Raw genomic sequence first — 23,495 nt, 5'->3', positions numbered from 1 at the left:
GTTTGGCAGGGTTATGTAATGGAAGCCCTCCTTACCTTGGAAGCAGCCGTGGATAACTTGTCAGACTGCTTAAAGAACAGTGATCTCTTAACTGTTTTATCTCGGTGAGAATCAGCTTAATGACATTTTGAAAGCAAGTATACACTACTGAATACTTGGGAAATGCCTGGACTTTGGGCAAAATCCAAAGGACAACAATTTCTGCAGACTATACCTGACATGAAAAATATTTGATATTTTCTCAAGTAAAAAAAAGGGAAAGTACAAATACACACATAATATGTATATTTTAAAACACCAGGAAGATGGATGCCAAAATGTTACCTTTAAATAAGTATCAGTGATTTTTAATTTCCTCCTTTATAGCCTTAAATATTTTTTCATATTTTATACAATAATCTCATTTTTACATCGGTAAACAAACTAAAGTTTTTTCATTGAACAAGTATAAAACTCTTCTGTTATTTAAAAATAAAATAAAATAAAACTCATTTGCACCACCACTAGAAAAAGTTGAAAAAAATGTCGACTTTAAGAACTTACCTGTGATCTTTCTGTCTTTTTTTGTTGTTCCTCCCAATGTTTAATAACCCATTTCATGACTCCATATTCTGTTTGTGTAATTGAGTTCGTCTTGCTTGAAATTGAGTTAGAATTGTTCTCTTATACCGTATTGGGCCTTGCTCCAATTTTAATTGCCCTTATCAAAAATCAAACGAAAAGTAAATGTAAATTCAACAAACTTTAAGGCCAACTGCTGATATCTTCAGACTTTCAAATACTGGAGTCAGTTTTGGGTTTTGTTTTTGCTTTTTGTTGGTGAGAAAGAAATTAATAGAAAGCAGTATTCCCTAAGAATGCTTTCCCTCCCTTTATTGTTTTTCAGTACACTTGAAAGGACTAGCTTTCCACCAGAGCATATTGACATTTAATGAACTTTATTTATTTTCTTATTGATTGACAGTAGCTTGGTGATTTGTTTTTTTAAAATATGTATTTTTTTTGTTAGAGAAGTTGTAAGTTTACGAAAAATCTTGCAGAAAATACAGGTTTCCCATATACCTCCCCTATTATTAACACCTTGTTTTAGTGTGGTACCTTTGTTATAACTGATGATAATATTCTAATTAGAACGTATTTATTTTTATACCCAGCTCATCATCACCAGATTTAAGCTCTAGCACAAAACTAACAGCAAGCAGAAAGAGCACAGGACAACTGAATGTGAACCCTGGAACTGCTGGTGGCAATATAACTACTGCAGAACGTAGCCGGCATCAGAGAAGTTTCTCTGTACCCAAGAAGTTTGGAGTTGTCGATCAATCTTCAGACCCACCTCGAAGTGCTACGCTGGACAGAATCCAGGCTTGTACCCAACAAGGCCTCTCCCCCAAAACCAGAAGCTCATCATCCTTGAAGGAGAGCCTCACTGACCCATCCCACATAAACCATCCAACCAACCTGCTGGCCACCATCTTCTGGGTCACTGTGGCCTTGATGGAGTCTGATTTTGAGTTTGAGTATCTAATGGCCTTAAGGCTACTGAACAGGCTACTGGCTCACATGCCACTTGACAAAGCTGAGAACCGAGAAAAACTTGAAAAACTCCAGGCACAGCTCAAGTGGGCTGACTTCTCAGGGTTGCAGCAGCTGCTGCTGAAAGGATTCACATCCCTCACCACAACAGACCTTACCCTGCACCTTTTCAGTATGCTGACACCAGTGTCCAAAGTATCCATGGTGGATTCATCCCAGGCCATTGGTAAAGCCAGCATTGCTTGCTCTCTTACAAGTTTCGGTGGTTGTTGCATTCACGTTTAGTGTAATAAGATAATGTGGACTTACTGTAATTAACAATTCTGCTTAGAAATGATTCCTTGAGAATAGTTTTTATTCCTTTTAAAATTCTGTATTGTTTCAATCAACTATTTGTAGCATAGAAGATGTTTTTAAGTCAATAGCATAAATGTGGGAGAGGTCATTTGTATATTAGTCATTTCTTCATGCTTTCAAGAGCAAATGGCAGCTATGGTCAGTTCAATCCATTGCTCTTGTATAAGCATTTCCCCCTGATTTCTTAATTCTGTTCTTTTTGCCTTCCTTCCCTCCTTAAAAATTCTTAGTTCCCTATTGTGTTGAATTAAGCCAAATCAACAAACCGGATTTTTAATACCATGACATGTGTCCCAGAATTCTTTTCATGAAGTTAGAATTTAACACAGTGATGGTAAGGCATTCATCACAATTTGAAAATTTTTTCAATTACATAGGTGAGATCTAAATTTGGTTGACCTACTTCCTCTCGTACCAACTTTTCTTAAAATGTGTATTTGATAAAAAAAATTCAAACCAGGGCTTCAGTTCATTTCAGTGCTTTTAAAATTCTGTGCCACTCTCCCTAATTCACAAACAGTCGTTAACAAGATACTCACTGTATCCTTTTTTTTTCTTTCTTAAAGATTTATTTATTTCCCGCCCTGTTGTCTGTTCTCTGTGTCCACTCGCTGTGTGTTCTCCTGTATCACTTGTATTCTCATCAGACAGCACTGAGGATCTATGTCTCTTTTTGTTGTGTCATTTGCTGTGTCAGCTCTGCATGTGTGTGGCACCACTCCTGGGCAAGCTGTGGTTTCACGAGGGGCAGCTCTCCTTGCATAGGGGCCACTCCTCACGCGGGGGCACTCTTAATGCAGGGCATCCCTGCATGGGCCGGCACTCCTTGCGCAGCAGCACTGCGTGTGGGCCAGCTCACCACATGAGCCAGGAGGCCCTGGGTATCCAACCCTTGGACCTCCTATATGGTAGGTGGGCACTCTATCTGTTGAGTCACATCCGCTTCCCATGTGTCTTAAAATTACAAATATCTTCAGTGCCTCCTTTTTAGCTGCTGCCATTGTGGTTATAAATTTTTCCTGAATTTATATTATACCATGTTAAAGCTGCTTCACAAAGATTCCTTTTGCATCCCTTCCCACTGTTAGCAGTTAAAATGCACCTTGTCTGCAGCTATCTCCATTGTCTTCTCTAATCTAGGATTTCCACTGAATGTCTTGTGTCTGCTGCCCCAGCTGATTCAGCACTTTGAAAATCCCAATCAGTTCTGTAAGGAGATAGCCGAAAGGATTGCTCAGGTATGGGTTACAGTTTCGTACTCAGGCAGATCTTGATGGGACTTCAAGAAGGGTGATGTCAGACAAAATTTCCAGGCCCAGAGAGGACAATGATTTTCACAAAGCCTGAAAATAATATTGATATCAATGGTAATATACATCTCTGGGTATCTGATGTAGATTGTCCTTTTTGGTTTCATTATTGAAAAAAAAAGGTGGAAAGAATCTGTGAAAATTATATTAGCTATAATATAATTTTTGCAGTTTACAAAAAAAAAAGTATAAATCTGCTTTCCTGACTGCTGAGACTTAAAGCATAGTTGCTACCATTTCTTCTATTCATCAGGCTATTGTTTTATACCTAACTGACTTTCTTATCTTACAAGGTGTGTTTGGAAGAGAAAAACCCCAAACTCTCAAATCTTGCACATGTCATGACCCTTTACAAAACACACAGCTACACCAGGGACTGTGCCACCTGGGTCAACGTGGTCTGCCGCTACCTTCATGAAGCATACACTGACATCACCTTGATCATGGTTACCTACCTGGCAGAGGTAAGCTGCTAAATGCCGGCTACAGTTTATTCTAGCTCCCATGGGTAAAATGTTTTCGTGGAACTGATAATAGGACCCTTAGCTTCCATTTCGTGAGGACCTATTATCTATTGTAATAGATGCTGCACGGCAGCATCGTTTTAAATCCTCACGACCACCTGTTGATGTTGGTACTATTTTAATAAAGAATCTGAGGCCCAGCCAGGTAGTTATTTGCCACAAGTTTAAGGAGGCAGAGCCAGCCTAAGTATTAAACCTAGGCAGAGCGGACTCCAAAGCTTAAAATCCTGCTCTCTGTCAGCAAATGTATTCTATTCTCATTACTTTGGTGTCCAAATATTATTTAAGGAGTTATGTGGCTTGATATGTTTAGTGGTTGTTTGCTCTGCCCTAATTAACAAAGCACGTATTTTGAAATAAACATTTACCTTTGCCTTTTGTATTTGTTTTTAAAACTGGAATTGGATTTTTATCCTCAAACAAATGTGTCTCTCACATATCCCTTGCAAACCCCTACCCTGCACTCTGTGTATATTGGTGTTCGAAATGCCCAGCATGTTGGGCAAATGATGAAACCTCTTCCCTTTGGCAACTCCAGTCCCCAGCAAGTCTAATACAGTATACAGGGTCGTAAAATCTATGAGGCAAATGACTGATTCGAGAGAGATACCTTGTTTCAGCATTTTCAGTGTTACTTTTCCTTTGGGATATCCATTTGTACCTCTCACTAGGGCCTTTCCAGAAGACACAAGGACAGCCCATCCTAATTTTTTTCTTTTAGTTATGTCACCAGTCCACAATCCAGGGACCAGCTAGACCACAGAAGCCACTGCTTTCTGAAAAAGTCTCCCCTGTGCTGGTAGACACCCACCCCCAGCACTCCGAGTAGTAGGATTTTGATTTGTAGTGTGGGCGGTGTTCAGGTGGTCATCAGTCCAGGACCCGCTTTCTCTTTCCACACCCCACCCCTGGCATTTGAAGAACTTCTTACAAGTGCCGCTCTGACGCTCTTGCCAGTCCGCTTGCTCACGCCTGTTCCCACAGGAGTTGTGGAGCAAGCACACACGTACCTTCACGCAGGAAGTGCCGGGACAGCCAAGGCAAGCAGCCTGCTTTCAGAGGGACAGGATACCTGTTTTAAAAGAAGGCAGATTTAATGTAACATTTTGTGTGATCTATGTATCTTTTACTTTTTTTAAAGATGTTATATCCCTGTTTCCACACAATGGATTATTTTTTTAAGATTTATTTTTATTTATTTCTCTCCCTTTCCCTTCCCCCCCCCCCATTGTCTGCTGTCTGTGTCCATTCACTGTATGTTCTTCTGTGTCCGCCTTGCATTCTTGTCAGGCAGCACCAGGAATCTGTGTCTCTTTTTGTTGTGTCATCTTGCTGCATCAGCTCTCCATGTGTGCGGCACCACTCCTGAGCGTCCTGTGCTTTTTTTTTCTCACATGGGATGGCTCTCCTTGTGGGATGCACTCCTTGCATGTGGGGCACCCCTACACGGGGGACACCCCTGCGTGGCATGGCACTCCTTGCACATGCAAGACTTCCTCTTTCCTCAAAAGAACCGTTTGTCATATGTATTGAGCTCCTACTTCTATTACTCAGATTCTCTTACAGACTTGCCCAGGCACATACTTACAATTTCACAGAGCTGTAGCAAGATTTCCATTGGACCTTCTCTGTTCACTTAATGCTAACTTTGTGTATATGTGTTTCCATGTATGGGCAGAGCTCACATATTGTCATTTTTAATAACTAGAATTCTATAATGTTGATATAATACAATTTCCTTAACTGTCCCACTTTTGTTGTTATGTTCATAGTTTTTTCTATTACAAATGATGGTATTTTGCAGACCTTTAATCAAATTATATATGAATCATTTCTTCTGGTCACAGTTCCCACAGCAGAATTATCCATTAGAGGGCATGGATATGCCATTCAGTTCTTCCACATGTTGGGAAATGATCTCCTCAGAGGCCATCCCAATTTACAATGCTACAAACGATGTATATACAGTCCTGTTTTCTCACATCCCCACTGAATTTTATCATTCCTTTTTTTTTTTTTTTAGTTTAATACTTTAGATTGGTACTTTAAAATTATTTTTTGTATGTATTTCCTTTCTAGTGAAGATGTTCATTTTTCGACACAATAGATTTGTGCAATTGTTTATTTCCTCGTGTGTACTATTCAGTTGTTTCCTTTGCCATTTGGCATTTGGCCATTCACTTGCATTATTTCTGTCCATCTTTAGTTTGAACTGGAAAGTTTTATCAGTGATGTCTGTCACATATATTTTCTCATTGTTTTGCTTTCCTTTTAAAAACATTGTTGATATTTTTCCTGATTATAAAAGCAGTATATGTTCATAACAGAAAATTTGAAAGTTACAGAAAAGAAAAAGAAAAGTCACTTAAAATTATATTATCCAGAGGGAAACACTAGTAACATTTTGTTAGATTTCCTTTCAATTTTATTTTTATATAACACACACCCATTCACATTCATACAGGCATCATTTGTTATATAGACAGTTGTGTACCCTTCCTTTTTAGCTTAATATTATCTGATACTCTTTACTAACTTTAAAAATGTCATTTTCTATTACTACATAATATCTCATCATACATTTCCCTAAGTACTCACAGAGGTTTTTTTTTCCTCCCTTTATTTTTTTTAAATGTTATATTCAAAAAATATGAGGTCCCCAAATACCCCCTACCCCCCTCACCCCACTCCTCCCACATCAACAACCTCTTTCATCGTCGTGGCACATTCATTGCATTTGATAAACACACTTTGAAGCACTGCTGCACCACATGGATAATGGTTTACTTTGTAGTTTACACTCTCCCCCAGTCCACCCAGTGGGCCATGGCAGGACATACAATGTCCAGCATCTGTCCCTGTATTACCACCCAGGACAACTCCAAGTCCTGAAAATGCCCCTACATCATATCTCTTCTTCCCTCTCCCCACCCTCACAGAGAATTTTTTTGTGTTTTTTTTTACCATAATAAATAATGCCATGGTGAAATCTCATACATAAATCTTAGTGTTTATCACTGGTTTGGGGAAAAGTTCCTAAAAGTGTAATTATTTCATAAGATGTGAACCTTTTTAGTACTTTTATCTCCACTGCCAAATTGCTTAATTTGCACTTTCATCAATGTGTAAGAATACCCGTTTCTTCACCAGTACTAAAAAAGATTTCCATTCTTCACCAATATGATAACTGTCAATTTGTATCATTTGCTTTAGGTTGCATTTTTTATTATTAACAGCATCTGATGATTCTTTTTGAGATGAATTTTGTTGTATTTCATGGTGTGAATTTTTGGCTTATATATTCAGACCTACCTACATTGCCTGTGATGCTGTCTTCATTTCTTCAGGACTTAGGAATTTGTTTTCCCTCCTATGGAAATGTGCAGTCATAAGATACTGAGCAACGCTGGTCCTTCTCTGTGACGACCCGGGGTAGCACTGACTCACCCTCTGTCTCACCTTCCTGTCTTGTAGTTACTGGAGAAGGGCCTCCCCAGTATGCAGCAGTGCCTCCTCCAGGAAATCCACAGCCTGCTCAGCTACATGGACCTTTCGGTTGTTCCTGTAAAGCAGTTTAACATGGAAGTTCTGAAGACCATTGAAAAATATGTGCAAGTGAGTATATGAGTACCTTCCCTTATGAGCCAGGATGTTTCCAGGGGTCATTCCACAGAGAGAGGCTTTGCTTGTCGTTTGTACTTGGCTCCACATCTGCACAGCGGTACAGCAACCATGCCAAGCTCTCACCACCCCAACAGCCTGGGCGTTGACCACACCATAGATGGGATGCTGAAGGGAAGGAAGAGACAAAGCCCAGGCCTTCTGAGCCTTCAGAGGGCCACATTTGCCTTTTTGGGCTCACAGGCTCAGTGCTGAAAGAACGTACCTTGCTGGGAGGGCTGGAGCAAGGTCTTCTATTTATTATCCCATTTCAAAGAAAGAGAGGCAGGAGAAGGAAATTGCCTGTTCTAGGCACTCAGCCAGGTGTTTCTCACACGAAGGGCTATTGGAAGATTAAAATCACCACTCTGAGGGGAGTGGACGTGGCTCAGCTGATAGTGTCCGTCTACCACATGGAAGGACCAGGGTTTGAACACAGGGCCTCCTGGCCCATGTGGTAAACTGGCCCACACGCAGTGCTGCTGCATGCAAGGGGTGCCGTGCCATGCAGGGGTATCCCCCATGTAGGGGAACCCCACACACAAGGAGTATGCCCCACATTGAGCCATCCCACACACTAAAAAAGTACAGCCTCCCAGGAGTAGTGCCACACACACGAAGAACTGATGCAGCAAGATGATGCAACAAAAAGAGACACAGATTCCCGGTGCTGCCAAGAATGCAAGTGGACACAGAAGAGCGCACAGTGAATGGACACAGAGAGCAGACAACGGTGGGGGGAGAGAGAAATAAATAAATAAAATCTTAAAAAAAAAAAATCCCCACTCTGAGATTGAATTGAAGGAACTAAGTTCAAGAAACTTATACAGGGAAGCAGCTGTGGCTCAACTGATAAAGCATCCACCTACGATATGGAGGATCCAGGGTTCAAACCCAGGGCCTCCTGACCCGTGTGGTGAGCTGGCCATGCGCAGTGTTGCCGCACGCAAGGAGTACCATGCCACACAGCAGTGTCCCTTGTCTAGGGGTGCCCCACATGCAAGGAGTGTGCTCTGCAAGGAGAGCCACCCTGTGTGACAAAAGTACAGCCCACCCAGGAGTGGCGTGGTACACATGGAGAGCTGACACAGCAAGATGACGCAACAACAACAAAAAAAGCAACAACAGTTTCCCAGTGCAGCATGACAAGAAGGCAAGCGGACACGGAAGAACACACAGTGAATGTACACAGAGAGCAGACAATGAGGGAGAAGGGGAGAGAAATAAATAAAATCTAAAAAAAAAAAGAAAAAAGAAACTTGCACAGATGTCCAACCAACCAACAAAGAGTGTGGGGGGGAGATCAATAAAGCAAGATGACAAAATGTGAATAAGTGCAGAGTACCTGGGGCTTCATTATATTCATCTCTCTGTTTCTGTGTATATTTGAATGTTTTCATAATAAAATGGTCAGAGAGAGAGAGAAAGGAAAAAGAAACTGGCCCCAATGTCTTGGTTAATAAATGGTGGAGCTGGCTCCAAAGTGATTGCATTTATTTCACTGTAACCAGGCAACTTTCCTAGCCAGCCACTTGGTGAACATCAGTAAACACCTTTAAAGCCAGAGAGTACCTGAAAAGAATAAACAGAAGGAAATAAAAATAAATAAGTTTTAAGAGTGCAAACAGACCAGAACAAGTTTCTGGAGCCTGAAAGTCAATGTGAAAGAAGGCTGAAGGAAGGAGGCCAAGGACCTGGGGAAGCAGTGCAGGCCCACTGCTGGGTTGTGCCAGGAAGACCAAGCTCAGGAAGTAGGCATCCTTTTCCCTGCATCTTGTTTGGGCCTCTGTTTCTTCTCAGCAGTGTACTTGATGAGATGCAGGGGTCAAGGGCAGGTGCTAGGATTTCTCTGGTTACACTCATCGACAGTACCATACTACCTAAATTTTAGACATTTCTATCTTCAATCGGATTACTTGCAGAAATTATTTAATGCCCAAGTGATTTCCAAGCATTGTTTTATTCAGGTGGCCTTACTCAAATAACAGCTGTGCCTCATGGTGGGCATTCAGGTGTCCAGGCACTCCCCGGAGATGGGGCGGCGTTCACCTCGCTACTCGCCATGGGCATCACTTCAGTGTGTCATTAGGCTTCCCATTCTGTCTTAGACCTCTGGGCCACCCCTGGGACTCCATCTCTTAGCTTTAACAGTGGCAAACCATGACCTCCCTTGAGCAGAATTCAACAGCCAAGGAAATGTATTTTCTTTGGAGTACTTTGACTCCAAAGCCTGGATAATAAATAAATAACTTCAATCAAGTTATTTCATCTGTGTCTGCTATTTTTGTGGGAGCTCAGTCTGCCTAGGGGTGTCAGGAAACAAAGATGGTGAAAAAACTGTCTTAAAGGAAGAGTTGGAGTTTGATCAGCTGATAAGAAGAGGATGAGGGGCACCCATGAGCTAAGGCTCAGAGGGTGGGAGACCTCTCCTGGACAGGGGAACTCAAAGTGGGAGCCCGGGGGAGGTTACCACATGGGCCAAGCTCAAAGTCTGTGGGCTCTATCTTGGCTGGAATGGGGAACCCCCAAAGGAGTTTGGGTGGGGAGTTTTAGAAAGACCACACTAGCTGGAAGGGGTATGATGGATTTACTGAGTGCCTGGATACAGGGAGACCAGGGAAATAGCCAGTGCCAGCAGGAAGGAGAGAGAAAGGAAAGTCAAGCATGGCTCCAGGGTCCTGGGTTAGACCATGAGGAAGACAGAGAGCAAGGAGAGAAACGAGCCAAGAGCAGAGGGCCGACAGCCCAGGAAAGAAACAGCAGATGGGGGCAGAGATCTGGGAAAGGACCGAGGAAGGCTGAGCACTGGAGCAGGAATGGATTGTTCCTGAAAGATAGCTCATCTTATATAAGTTGTCTTTTCATGTTATTTGTCTTATTAGGGAATTTCCTGTTTTAAATCAGTGACTTCTGGCTGGTAGTAAGATGTTTCGACAGTCGTACTTTAGCTTTAAAAAATGAAATTAGTTTTAACCTTTGAATATTTTCTTCCCTGCAGAGTGTTCACTGGAGAGAAGCTTTGAATATCTTGAAGCTGGTAGTTTCTCGGTCAGCCAGCCTCGTCTTGCCCTCCTACCAACACAGTGATCTTTCAAAAATAGAAATACATCGAGTATGGACTAGTGCCTCCAAGGAATTACCTGGGAAAACTCTGGACTTTCACTTTGATATTTCAGAGGTACTTAGTTATGTTAACTGTTTCCATGAACTTCAACATGAGTTTCTAGTAGCAAAGGTCCAAAGCGGTTGCCTGGGAAGTCAGATTTTATCCTTTTCCTTTTATTTAAATGAAGACTTCTAAGGCCCATTTAGGTTCTGCATATTAAAAAATACTTTGATTATAACACTCCCTGGAGCCCTGAATTGGTAGCTTTTAAAAATAGAAACTAACCTCAGTTATAGGAAAACAAATTGGGGGAAAAAAAATTCTTAAAACTCAAATGATCTTAAGTATTTTAACGCATGACCTTCACTCATTTTGTATGTGCAACTGTCGGGGCGTATCTCTATACCTACACCCTGCCCCCTGCCTGGAACCAGGCCAATACCAAGGCCACCTTTGCAGTGGTTTCCCAGGCCACGCTGCATTTTGAATGAGTACAGCCATGAGTTACCTGCCAGGAGGGAGAGGAGAGCCGAGAAGAGGGAGTAGGAGAAGAAAAGAGAGGGCAAGAAGTGGTCAGATGTACCTGCTGGTCGGTGAGTGAACATTAGGAAGCCCTGCCCTTAACAATTTTGTTCTACAGTGTAAAGCGTCTTTGCTTTCATGGCTCTTACCTGTGACCCCGGCCCCTGAAACAGAAACCACACTCTGCATCTTGTAACCTGAGCAGGTACAGTGTCTGGCACATGGGCAGTCTTCATAAATGTTTTTCAGACATTACTGAATGAATAAACCCACCAAGGAACCAGCCCGATCCACTCTACGGGGCTTATTTGTACTGTGAAATAGGTTCTGTCCAAGCTCGGTCTTTGGACAGTACTCATTGGCCTTTATCAATTCAGAATTCAGGACAAGATAATTTTTTGCTGCCATTGTGATCCCTGTGTCTGTGTTTAGCATATGTTTGATGTAAAGTTATCAATTCAATCCTTTTTGACTTTTAACATTTTTACATGCTAGAGGGAAAAAGGTTATGTTTGCTCTTTGGCTTGAGTTTATTCTGTTCCAAGAAGGAAAGAAAGCATGCCTTCCATCAGGGGGTGCCCCAGAGACCCACACAGGTGCCTAATGCCGGGCCCGGGGAGCCAGGTGCAGACGTGCCCGTTCCCGCCCCTCCGAGGCCCGCCCTGGGGCTGAGGTCTGGGAGGAGCCACCTACCCGCTCACCAAACTCCAGGACTCTCAGAAGTGAAATTTCTAAAGTGCTCCCCAAGCACCTGGCCCTGACCTTGTTAATTTAGATAATTGAAAGTACATAAATAATTTACATACTTGGTTAAATAATTGAGAGCAAATGAAGATGGGTTATTAAAGACTGAGAGGAGGAAAACGGACTTGGCCCAGTGGTTAGGGCATCCGTCTACCACATGGGAGGTCTGCGGTTCAAACCCCAGGCCTCCTTGACCCGTGTGGAGCTGACCCATGCGCAGCGCTGATGTGCACAAGGAGTGCCCTGCCACACAGGGTTGTCCCCCGCATAGGGGAGCCCCACGCACAAGGAGTGCACCCCGTATGGAGAGCCGCCCAGCGTGAAGGAAAGTGCAGCCTGCCGAGGAATGGCGCCGCCCACACTTCCCGTGCCGCTGAAGACAACAGAAGTGAACAAAGAAACAAGACGCAGCAAATAGACACAGAGAACAGACAACCGGGGGAGGGGGGGAATTAAATAAATAAATAAATCTTTAAAAAAATAAATAAAGACTGAGAGGAGGGGAAGGAATTTTGGTCCCTTCTTATAATTAGAACAGATTTTTTCTAAGCTTAAACCTCTGAAAACTCTATTTGCTTTCTTGAATGTTTTGCTTCTAATCTTTATTAGTGATTTCAAAGCCTGTTTTCTTTTTTTTTTTTGTCTTTATTTCTTTTTTTAATATTACATTTAAAAAGATGAGGTCCCTATATACCCCCGTCATCCCTCTCTTCCCCCCATAGCAACAATCTCCTCCGTCATCATGAGACATTCATTGCATTTGGTGAATACATCTCTGAGCACTGCTGCACCTCATGGTCAGTGGTCCACATTATAGCCCACACTCTCCCACGTTCCATCCAGTGGGCCATGGGAGGACATACAATGTCCGGTAACTGTCCCTGCAGCATCACCTTGGACAACTCCAAGTCCCAAAAATGCCTCCACATCTCATCTCTTCCTCCCATTCCCCACACCCAGCAGCCACCTTGGCCACTTTATCCACACCAATGCCACATTTTCTTCAATTACTAAGCACAATAGTTCATGAATAGAATATCAGTAAGTCCACTCTAATCCATATGCTATTCCTCCATCCTCTGGACCTTGGAATGGTTGTGTCCACTCCACATCTATATCAAAAGGGGGCTTAGATTCCACATGGATGCTGGATGCAATCCTGCTTTCAGTTGTAGGCACTTTTGGCTCCATGGTGTGGTGGCTGACCTTCTTCAACTCCATGTGAGCTGAGTGGGGTAAGTCCGATAAACCAGAGTGTAGGAGCGGAAGTCTGTTGAGGCTCAGAGCCTGGCTAACATATGGTCAGTCCAGAAATTCAGATCCCCTGGGTATAAATTAAACCCCAGCACCAACTACAGTTCTGGTAAAAGTAACAGGAGAGGCTTGTGAAAAATGATCACATCTGAGTCCAGCTCCATCACACAGAAACACAAACTCCAAAGAAGGGCCAACTGACATGGCACTGAACTCCATCTGCCATGACCATAGGACCTGTGGGTCTCTGTAGCCCTCAGAAGAACCAATACCCGGGGTTGTATCTACTTTATCTGTCTCTGGGACTCTGCTGAGGTGTGCATAAGGGCAATCCCTCTGATAACCTCCCAGCTCTTTTTTTGAGACTCATAGCCATATAAACTCATTTGTCCTTTCCATTTCCCCCTTGATTCAGGTCAAAAAGCGTTTTTAACTCCTGGTATTATATGTAGACTGAGATATTCTGCTGGTCCGAGTTGACCCTTTTATTCAAGGTCATTTTCTAGTTACATCGTCAGCCGGTACTTGGTAGTAATCCCTTGGCGCCAGGGAGGCTCATCCCCGGGAGTCATGCCCCATGCTTGGGGAAAGGCAATGCATTTACATGCTGAGTTTGGGTTCAAGACTAAAGCCTGTTTTCTTAAACAGTTTGATTTGCATTTAGCTGCTAAAGAGGATGGGAAAATGATGAAGATGCAAAATTATTCAGAAAGTAGCTTTAAACATCAGGAAAATGGGCCTATTTGTAACACTGAACTCCTCTAACCTAATTTTCAATCAATTACACAGGTCTTGAATGCCTCTTAGTAGAGCAGCCCCATACACTATCCCACTATGAGCACAGGAACTTGTGCTTTTGTCCTCTTTCTTTCCCTTAAGACGCCCATCATCGGGAGGCGGTATGACGAGCTGCAGAATTCTTCAGGGCGTACAGGGAAGCCCAGGGCCATGGCCATGACCCGAAGTGCATCCTCGACCTCTTCAGGTTCCAACTCCAATGTCCTTGTTCCCGTGAGCTGGAAGAGGCCGCAGTATTCTCAGGTATAGAATCTTCGCCTCTCAGGAAGCTCTTTGGAAGGGATTTTAGGGCTTCTTGAGTCCATTTGCCAGTGCGTTACAGGATTCCTCGCCTCATCATCCAACGTTGCCCATCTAGGCTTTGTCACTGACAATGAGACAGTCACGGCCTTCCAAGAAAACCCATTTTATCTTTTAAACAGCTTGTCCTAATGAGTTGAAGTCTGACTCCTTATGGCTTTATCCATTAGTCCTAGTCTTAAAGATTAAAACTCTTCCGCACAGGGAAGCGGCTCTGGCTCAACTGATAGAGCATCTGTCTACCATACGAAGGGTCCAGGGCTCAATGCCCAAGGTCTCCTGACCCGTGTGATGAGCTGGCCCACATGCAGTGCTGCTGTGCGCAAGGAGTACTGTGCTATGCAGGGGTGCCCCCACATAGGGGTGCCCCACACACAAGGAGTGGGCTGTGTGAAAAAAGTGCAGCCCTCCCAGGAGTAGCACCACATACACACAGAACTGATGCAGCAAGATGATGCAATAAAAAAAAGAGACAGTTTCCCAGTGCCACCGGATAATGCAAGCAGACACAGAAGAACACACAGTGAATGGACAGAGAGAGCAGACAATGGTGGGGGGTTGGGGGAGAAATAAATAAAATAAAAATCTTTAAAAAAAAAAAACTCTCCTGCACAGCAGCCCTTCAAATATTTAACAAAACCTTGACCCTTTGCTGCTCAGTTAAATGGGTCTTCTTTTCTCCAGATTATACAACCTTGGTTTTCTCAACTATTTGCACATGGCTTCATATCAGTTCCCACTCTGGCTTCTGTCGAACATGCATTTAAATCCTGGTATTCCTGACAGCAGAGCGGGCTGCAGGTTCCCCTGCACTTCTATTATCACACCCTAAGACTCTCTTCTCTCCTTCTGTGACAGCATCCTGCTGTCAACCTCATTCTCAAGCAGGCTTTCCTCATGCAAGGTACCAACAACCTCTGGCATGTCCAGATTTACCTGGGCTTTGGCTCTGATAATCTCAAAAGGACAGAAACCTTCCTTCCCCTGACGTGTAGCAATCCTATGAAGAGGACTCTAGAAGAGTATGTGAAGGAGTTAAGTCTCCGTCAAGGAGCTGTTAACCATCACAGAAAGAGGGACTGTGTGACCAGAGGAGGTTAGAGGGTGCTGGGCAAGGAAAAGTCCTCTGTTTGCTGGCCTGATGGTGTCCCCTCACTCCCAAAGTTTAGGGGAATAAAATGCATAGAGTTGTGCCTACTGGTACACAGCAGATTCTCATAATGTGAGTGTAGGGTTGAGTTGTTGAGTAAGGGAGCCTCCCATACTTTGCTGGATTTGGAAAAGAGAAGAAAATCTGTAGTCCAGTTCCATGTTTCTCTATATTAATTCCTTCCCAGAATTGCAAAATGACCACTGTATTAGTCAGCCAAAGTGGTGTTGATGCAAAATACCAGATATTGGTTGATTTTTATAAAGGGTATTTATTTGGGGTAGGAGCTTACAGATACCAGGCCATAAAGCATAAGTTACTTCCCTCACCAAAATCTATTTCCACATGTTGGAGCAAGATGGCTGCTGACGTCTGTGAGGGTTCAGGCTTCCTGTGTTTCTCTGGACTCAGCTCCTCTGTTTTCTGCACAAGGTCAGCTATAGACTATCAGATGAGACTATCTGTCTCTCTCCCCAGGGCTTCTGCCATGTCTAAGGAGCTATCTCTATTCCTCTGTGGTGTTCTCCTGGCTCAGGTCCTCTCTAGGGCTTGCTTCTCTTTCCTCTGCATGCTGACTTCCTGGGACTCCAGCATAAGACTTCAGCATCAAACTCCAACATCAAAACTCCAACATCAGAAAACCCTCAGCTCTGTTCTTTACCATGTCTTTAATCTAATCACATGGCCCAATGTCAAAGCCCTAGTCATAACTTAGTCATGCCCAGGTACAGACCAGACTACAAACATAATCCAGTATCTATTTTTGAAATTCATAACCATATCAAACTGCTACAACCACTAAGACTTAACTGAAGTAATTTAGCTAATCTTCTGCCATCCTCTCAACATCAAGGTCCTCTTGCCCTCTGGTCTTAAAAAGATACCATATAGAGTGTCCCTTCTACAATTTGGAAAAAAGAATACAGTGAACTGAGTTGCAGTAAGAAGGAAAATCCACAAATGGTCTTGACCTCTAGCAGTCTTGTCCTGAAGGAGGGAGAGGCAGCATTCTAAAGAGATTAGGAAGATTGCTTGAAGAACAGTTCTGAAGTACATTAACATTTTTTAGGCTCTGCTTACTCTTTCTTTTCATTCTCAGTTCACCAGCCCTTTGGAGACATTATTTATCTATGTCAGTGGATAACGTGATGGTTTATAGAAGAATCTCCATGCTTAAGGGGCTGGAAAACAAAGTTTACGAAGAAAAGGAATTGAATCTGTTTAACTTCAGCAAGAATAAATTAAGAAAAATTTAACATGGCTTTCAAACAATTGAAGTTTTCATTCTGCAGAGAAGTTTTTCTCCCATTTGAGGAAAATAGGCTTGTACTGTAACGTAATAGATTTAATTTGGGTATAAGGAAAGCCTTGCCAACACTGAAGGTTGTAACACATAATAAAAGATTATCAAGGAGAGTAATAGAATATTCTCTGAAGAAGCTCTGATTTTCACCATCCTAAAATAACTTAGATCAGCACTGTCCAATAGAAATATAGTGTATGCCTCATTTTTAAATTTTCTAGTGGGGTTGAATGGGACCTCACATATATATATATTTTTAATGTAATATTATTACAAAGTCAATTAAAAAAAAGCTATTTAAAAAAAAATTTCTAATAGTCACCTTTAAAAAAAGAAAAAGAAAAAGGTGAAATTAATTTTAAAAACATTTTCTGTAACCTAATCTATCCAAAATATTATCATTTCAACATGTGATCAGTATTTTAAAATTATTAATGAGATATTTGATAGTCTTTCTTCCAATCAAGTCTTTAAAGTATGGAGTTTATTTCGCATCTCAGTTCTCACTGGCCACATTTCAAGTGTCCATACCCTTGTGTAGGCTAGTGGCTACGGCATTAAACAGAGCAGATTTAGATCACAAGATTCCATGATTTAAACCTGCCTGTGTGTTTCTTTTCCAGAAGAGGACAAAAGAGAAATTGGTGCATGTCCTTTCTCTGTGTGGCCAAGAAGTAGGACTAAGCAAAAACCCATCGGTAAGTTAAATGTGTGTTCTCCTGTTGATTTGGGTATCATGTCTTGTTCCCCTTTGGTCTCTTCTTGCCTTTGCTGATAGAGTTTAGAGGATCCAAATATGAATTTTAAGTGTTGGGAGTAGAACCATCATTCAGATGTAAACCATGGATTACTTTTCCCCATTCCATGATTTTTAATTTCAGTTCAGAAGCAAAGAAAGATATTGTTGGCTGTTTGCTCCAGTTTGTCTGGTAATACTCGGCTATTGTCATTTTTTAAACTTATTGTGTTTTTTATACATATGCCCAGACTTCCTTAAAATGTAAGTGTTGCTATCTACCATACTGCCGTGTATGACAAACATTCCTTTTGGATGTGATTTTGCTCTCTGTCCATGTACCCCTTACTGTGATGTCACTGTGTGCTCACATACAAAAAAGATGAAAATGATAAGATAGCATCGTATGTATTTTTCTCATATAAACTTCCACTGATGCTGTATTTTTTTTAATGAAGTTAGGTTTTTTTTAGGAAGTACTAGAGATCGAACCCAGGACCTTGTACATGGGAAGCAAGCACTCAACCACTGAGCTATATCTGCTCCCTGCAGTTAGCCTTTTGAGTGAATGAAAGATTGAAGTATTAGAAGCTTCTGAACCTTTTATAACATTTAAAAAATTCAAGCTGCACATGTGTGTTTGAGTATATTGTAGCAAAAAGCAATAACAATCTCAGAGTCTTGAGTTCACCATATAAGAACTGGCAAGCTGAATAATACCCCAAATAAAGAATTATCCAACAAGGTTCTCTGCAGAGCTATTTTTAAAATCCCAAAATGTATCCGTTAATGTCATTCATGAATAGGAGAAATATTAAAGTTTCCTATATACTTACTGAAGTGTAAATTGATATTTCTTAGCCTTGAAAGAAGCACCTCAACCAGCCATCAGCCAAGCTTTGTCTACATTTAAGTGACCTTTTTAGCATTATTGACCAGGATTTGTTGCTGTGCTGGTGGCATTATTTATAGCAGAGGGGACAAGTGACAGAGGCCTGGGCAGACAGAGCCCCCAGGCCCATGATGAGAAGTAAGAGCCCTCTGCCTCTGCCGTGCAGCTGCTGGCAGCCAGGGCCCTCGAGGCTGCCCCTTTTTCCTTTAGACCCACCCTGTCTGCCTCTGTACTGTGGCCCCTCCAGCTAGAAAAGCTCCCCAGGAGTGCTCCATAGCTGAGAGATGCCACCCTCCCTAGAAAAGGCACCTGCCACTGAGGAAATAGAATTCTAGTCTCGCATCTCTCACCGGCTGGCTGACTGACCCTCGGTGCTCTTTATCTTATATACCCCTTTGCAGCCTCTGTGTGAAACTGTGTCATGTACAGTTTTATGAGAATATAATGCACATCCTATGGCTGTACTTTAGCACTGGAGAAGTACATTTCAAATCCACTCCCCTTTTTCACTTTTGAGAGACGTTTGTTATATTTAAAATCTTATAAATGATTACCTACTTTTCAAGGAATGCCAAGACTTCAAATGGCTAGATAAATAAAAAGTACCATTACTCTTATTTAGTATCAATCTATGTTCAGTAAAGGCTGGGTTGCAAGACATTTAGGTTCATGTGCAGTGTGTTATTTCTACAAAGTTCTGTTAAAATGGTCCAATGGAAAGAACACTTGACACAAGTAAATTTTAAATATTAGCATACTAAAGATTTTAACATAAAAATGGTAAATATTTTTGTTTCAATCAACAGGACAGGAATTCAAGTATAAATTAGGTGCATGTTTGCTCAGCTACTCTCCCACAATTCATACAAACAAGCACTGTACTTATCTGCTTCTTTTTCTAATTCCTTGGCCAATTCCTGGTTTATCTCTGAAAGGGTTAAATTCTTTGCTCTCACAGTTCAGATACTGGAATCTTAGTATCAGTATCCCTTAAAACATTATTTAAATGGATGTGAAGTGTATATGTGTGTGAACGTCTCTAATTTTTAACCCCAGTCAGTTCAGAAACAATGGAAAATGTTGTTGGCTGCTCCAGTTTGCTTGTGAGCACCTGTTCTGTTGTTTCACACGCACACACACTCACACACACTCTCACCCTCACACACGCGCGTGCACGTGTGGTCCAGCCTTCACTAGGAGGCAGCAATTTGACTCTTGAATGTTTTCCTAGTGCGTGAACTCACGTCTTTGCAGCAAGTTTAATCTGAAGGCAACTGTCCAACATAAATAATAAAAGTACGTTCTAAAAATACCCACTTAAGGAATTAGGTGTGTCCTGGAAATGCAGTGCTATGAAGAGCCAATTGCAGTTTTTCGGAGCACAAGCAGCTCCAGGGAGAGGGGCTTCTCAGGAGAGGACTCTTTTGGTCCCCAGGTGATTTTCTCGTCATGCGGGGACTTGGACCTGCTTGAGCACCAGACGAGCCTGGTGTCTTCTGAGGACGGCGCCCGGGAGCAGGAGAACATGGAAGACTCCAACAGCGAGCAGCAGTTCCGAGTCTTCCGAGACTTTGATTTCCTCGACGTGGAGCTGGAGGATGGAGAGGTACGGTAAAAAAAAAGGCCGCTCGAGCCTCCTCCCGACAAGCAGCTCCTTTCTCCCGCTGCCTTGGGAGCTGCTGTAACAGCTGTAAAGTTTCTTTTGACTCCCCTGGTTCAGGGCACAGCCCTGCTCCCGCGCAGGCGCCACACCCTTCCTGCCCGGGCGCTGCTCGGGGGCAGAGACCCTCGTTCGCAGGGCCCCACGCAGCCGGGGGCGGGGGGCGAAGGAGAACTGCAAGGACCTAAACGTCCCTGTTCTGAGCCTGCTCTTAAGTTCCTGAAGAAAAAAGTCCAGGCCTGTGGTTCTCACCGTGGAATGGCTCTCATTCGGTTACTTCACAGCTTGCTGGCCGCCACGGGAGGGCAGAGCCTGTGGGCGCCAGCATTTTTGTGCTGATGGATGAAATCTTTAGTGCTTGAAATGAAACGTAACACATGGTGGCTTCCTCTGCTCAGCTCAGTAGCTGGCATCCCAGACACGCAGTGCAGCTGAAGGCAGGTCTCACCCGGCCAGTGCAGGCTCGCTCGTTTTGAACGGCAATCGGTGTCATGAGATGCTTTCAGTTATGAATCACGTTTTTCAAAACTGAGATTGGCCAGGGGAGTCTCGCCCGTCATCTTTTCAGTGGCTTATGGGCATGTTGCCTTCTGCCTCGTGGCATGAAAATGCAATTCGCCTCAGTGGAAGTAACATTCATGAAAATGCCTGGTCTGTGCCTGGCTTGCGGGCCTGCTCCCATTTCACCAAGCACACTGTATTACCCAGACTCTGCTAGTCCCACAGTTAAAACGGTGGCCACAGTTCAAGTTTATGATAGCTGTGCTGGTAGGCCCCTTCTAGCTGAACTACAAGCTTGTGGGAAATGATGCTTTGAGTGGCCATTTGCCTCCCCTCCAAGGATGTGGTTTCTGACCAATCCACTTATGTCAAGGTGAGGCCAAGGTGCCATCAACCTTCACAGTCTCTCCCCTGTCCTCCCCTGGTGTTTGCGCCAGCACGGGAGACTTGTGCCCTCCGCACAAAGACTGTTTTCTTCTCCAGTTCTTTCCCTGGAAAACAAGTTTAGCAGACACACTCCTTAAAGAGTATACAGGCACTACCTGGAAGGTACCCTTAAATTAAATGTCAGCTCAGTGCTCATCTTGAGTTGTCCACGGCCAAGAAAATGCATTGCAGAGTCTGCGGGCCAGTAACCATAACTGGTGCTAGAAAAAGCATACACTAAATGTGGTGAGGAATGTTTAAAAAGCCTAAAGCAAAATAAAACTCTTGTGAACATTTTCAAAATATCTCTGAGCCAGAATTGTATGGAATTTCAAATATTACTCCCTGACGCTGCCCTAGTCTTGGCTCCTGGGCAGGAATTCAAGCATGGGCACTCACTTGAAACTAGGGAAGAAAAAACCCATGGGGCAACAGGAGCCTCATTTTCCTGTCTCACCTGAAGATAAATACTTGAAGTGACCAGGCAGAATGATGTAAAGTGGAGTGATCAGATGCAATTTCAGAGCAACTAGGACATTTCATTTCTAGCAAAATAAAGGTAGAAAAATCTGTTACACCCATGACTTAAAAATAAATATGATGCTAATGTGTTCCAGGGAAAATATAATAAATATAATTACACCTCGCTTTTGGTCTTCTTTCTACTGTCCTACCCAAAACAACAACAAAAGTCAGTGACTATTTTTTTTAATCTCATATTATAAAGATTTTATAAGAAACTTGAAGGAATGAGTGTACATTTTACCCAGATAAGATCAACCATTTGAGAATGTTCTGGCACTCTTCGATAAGATTATCATGAGGTCTTTTGATCAGCTCACAGAGTGGTAGAGGGAAAATGGTTTGGCCTTTGAGTCGGGCAGGTCTAAGTTTGAATCTCAACTCTGTTGCCTACCTAAGTAGGCGATCTTAAGCATAGAGGCAATTTCTTTTGGTTTCTGCTTCCTTATCTATTAAATAGGTATAATAGTACCTACCTACGGAGTTGATGTAAGGATTAAATAAGATAACCTATATAAAGCTTCTAGCAACAGTGTCAGGCAGAGTCGGCATTCCAAATATTAGTTCCCTTGTACTCCTGCCATTGGTGGATAATTTTAATATATCCTTATCTAGAGGAAATAAAGCATCTTAGACTTACAGACCAAATCATGGTTGTCAAAAAAGAAAAACAAGTTTATTTGTTTTTGTCATTTCTATTCTTTTTCACTAAGTAGTCTTGGGGTTTGTCTAATAAAATCTGTCAGGGTTTGTTTGCCCTTGAACGTCTCAGAATCTTTAAAAGGTGCTATATCTGGGCTATTAATTGTACATCAGCAGTAAACAGATCATGGTCACAAATGCTTTTAGCTTTGTGAGCACCATCAGATGATGACACTTTTTTTTTTCCCATTTGATGACCCTTGTTTGTTTTCTCATGGCATTTAACAGTTTTTCCACAAATAGACATTTAGGCATTCCAAAAAAAATGGTGTTCAGGACACTGAAGTTGTCAGTAAAGTGGAAAGCTATTTCAGAAATTGCATTTATTGTTACCTCAACTACATCATCTACCACAAAGAGGTTTTGCGTTTCTGATATCTGATACTGATTTTTCTCCTTAGGGTTTGTGTATCTTTTCCTTCTTTTTAAGTTACTTCTACTGAAGTATATATTAATACCATTAGTTGCTGTCATGTTAAAATTAAGACAAATGCACTTGAGTAACTTTAATATAATCATTTTAAATAGACCTTTTATTTGTTTTTCTGTCCATTCAATCTGCTCCCCAGGAACTTCAGGTAAGATGATGCTATTTTTAATTCAGACACGCTAGTAGATGTTTGGTGTTATTGCAGATTTATAACAACATAATTGCTTTTTTCCTCCTTTCTAGCATATATATGCCTATTTGCCTGCATTTTCACATGTAGGTGTGTGTGATTTTTAAGGGCGTTTTTCTTGGCTGCTCTAGAATGGAAATATTTTCTAACATCTAAATACAAGATTTTTTAAAAACATTTTTATGCCTAGTTCTAGAAGTTGCATGACTATATCTCTGGAGAGAAAGTCGATTTTTAGACATGATCCTTAGGAAACCTATAATTTCTGATTAGGCAATTGTACAACTGGATTGCTTTTTTTTTTTAAGATTTATTTTATTTATTCCCTCCCTCCTAGCCCCTTGTGCTTGCTGTCTTCTCTCTGTGTCCATTTGCTGCATGCTCTTCTTGTCTGCTTCTCTTTTCTTCTTGTTTTCTTGTTAAGAGGCACTGGGAACTGATCCCAGGACCTTCCAACGTGGGAGAGAGGCACTCAATCGCTTGAGCCACCTCAGCTCCCTGGTTTGTTGTGTCCCTTATAGTCTTTCCTCTGTGTCTTTTTTGTTGTTGTTGCATCATCTTGGTAACACCAGCTTGCCACGTGGGCCCACTTGCCTTCACCAGGAGGCCCTGGAATCAAACCCAGCACCTCATATCTAGAGCCACATCCACTTCCCTGGATTGCTTTTGTCGCTAAATTCTTTTCTTAAAAATGAAATCAATGAAAGGATAGGCCATACACACTTCCAATGGAACCCTGTTACTTTCCAGGAATTAGAAGCCATCTCTCTATGGTGACTTATAATTTCATCCAAATCAGGACCCATTTGCAAGTAAGAGCAGGTGCAAATAATAATCTCTCCCAGACAACAGGCCTGCGCCGGCGCATGCTG

At 42.3% G+C, this 23,495-nt stretch overlaps 1 protein-coding gene across 6 annotated transcripts in view; it reads left to right on the top strand.

Annotated features, from left to right (window-relative positions):
- FRY (FRY microtubule binding protein) overlaps positions 1-23,495 on the top strand; it is a 443,412-nt gene that overhangs the window by 386,002 nt on the left and 33,915 nt on the right. For all 6 annotated transcript variants that reach the window (XM_071208166.1, XM_058276985.2, XM_012519809.4 and 3 more), the window contains 9 exons: positions 10-104; positions 1,155-1,762; positions 3,034-3,131; positions 3,497-3,667; positions 7,202-7,342; positions 10,386-10,565; positions 13,893-14,054; positions 17,188-17,262; positions 19,628-19,798. In XM_071208166.1, the coding sequence (XP_071064267.1) occupies positions 10-104; positions 1,155-1,762; positions 3,034-3,131; positions 3,497-3,667; positions 7,202-7,342; positions 10,386-10,565; positions 13,893-14,054; positions 17,188-17,262; positions 19,628-19,798 (1,701 nt within the window). The remainder of the gene's footprint in view (positions 1-9; positions 105-1,154; positions 1,763-3,033; positions 3,132-3,496; positions 3,668-7,201; positions 7,343-10,385; positions 10,566-13,892; positions 14,055-17,187; positions 17,263-19,627; positions 19,799-23,495) is intronic.

The sequence above is a fragment of the Dasypus novemcinctus genome, chromosome 15 (genome assembly GCF_030445035.2).
Source record: "Dasypus novemcinctus isolate mDasNov1 chromosome 15, mDasNov1.1.hap2, whole genome shotgun sequence".
Lineage (NCBI taxonomy): Eukaryota > Metazoa > Chordata > Mammalia > Cingulata > Dasypodidae > Dasypus > Dasypus novemcinctus.
This window is presented reverse-complemented; position numbering and strand designations above follow the sequence as displayed.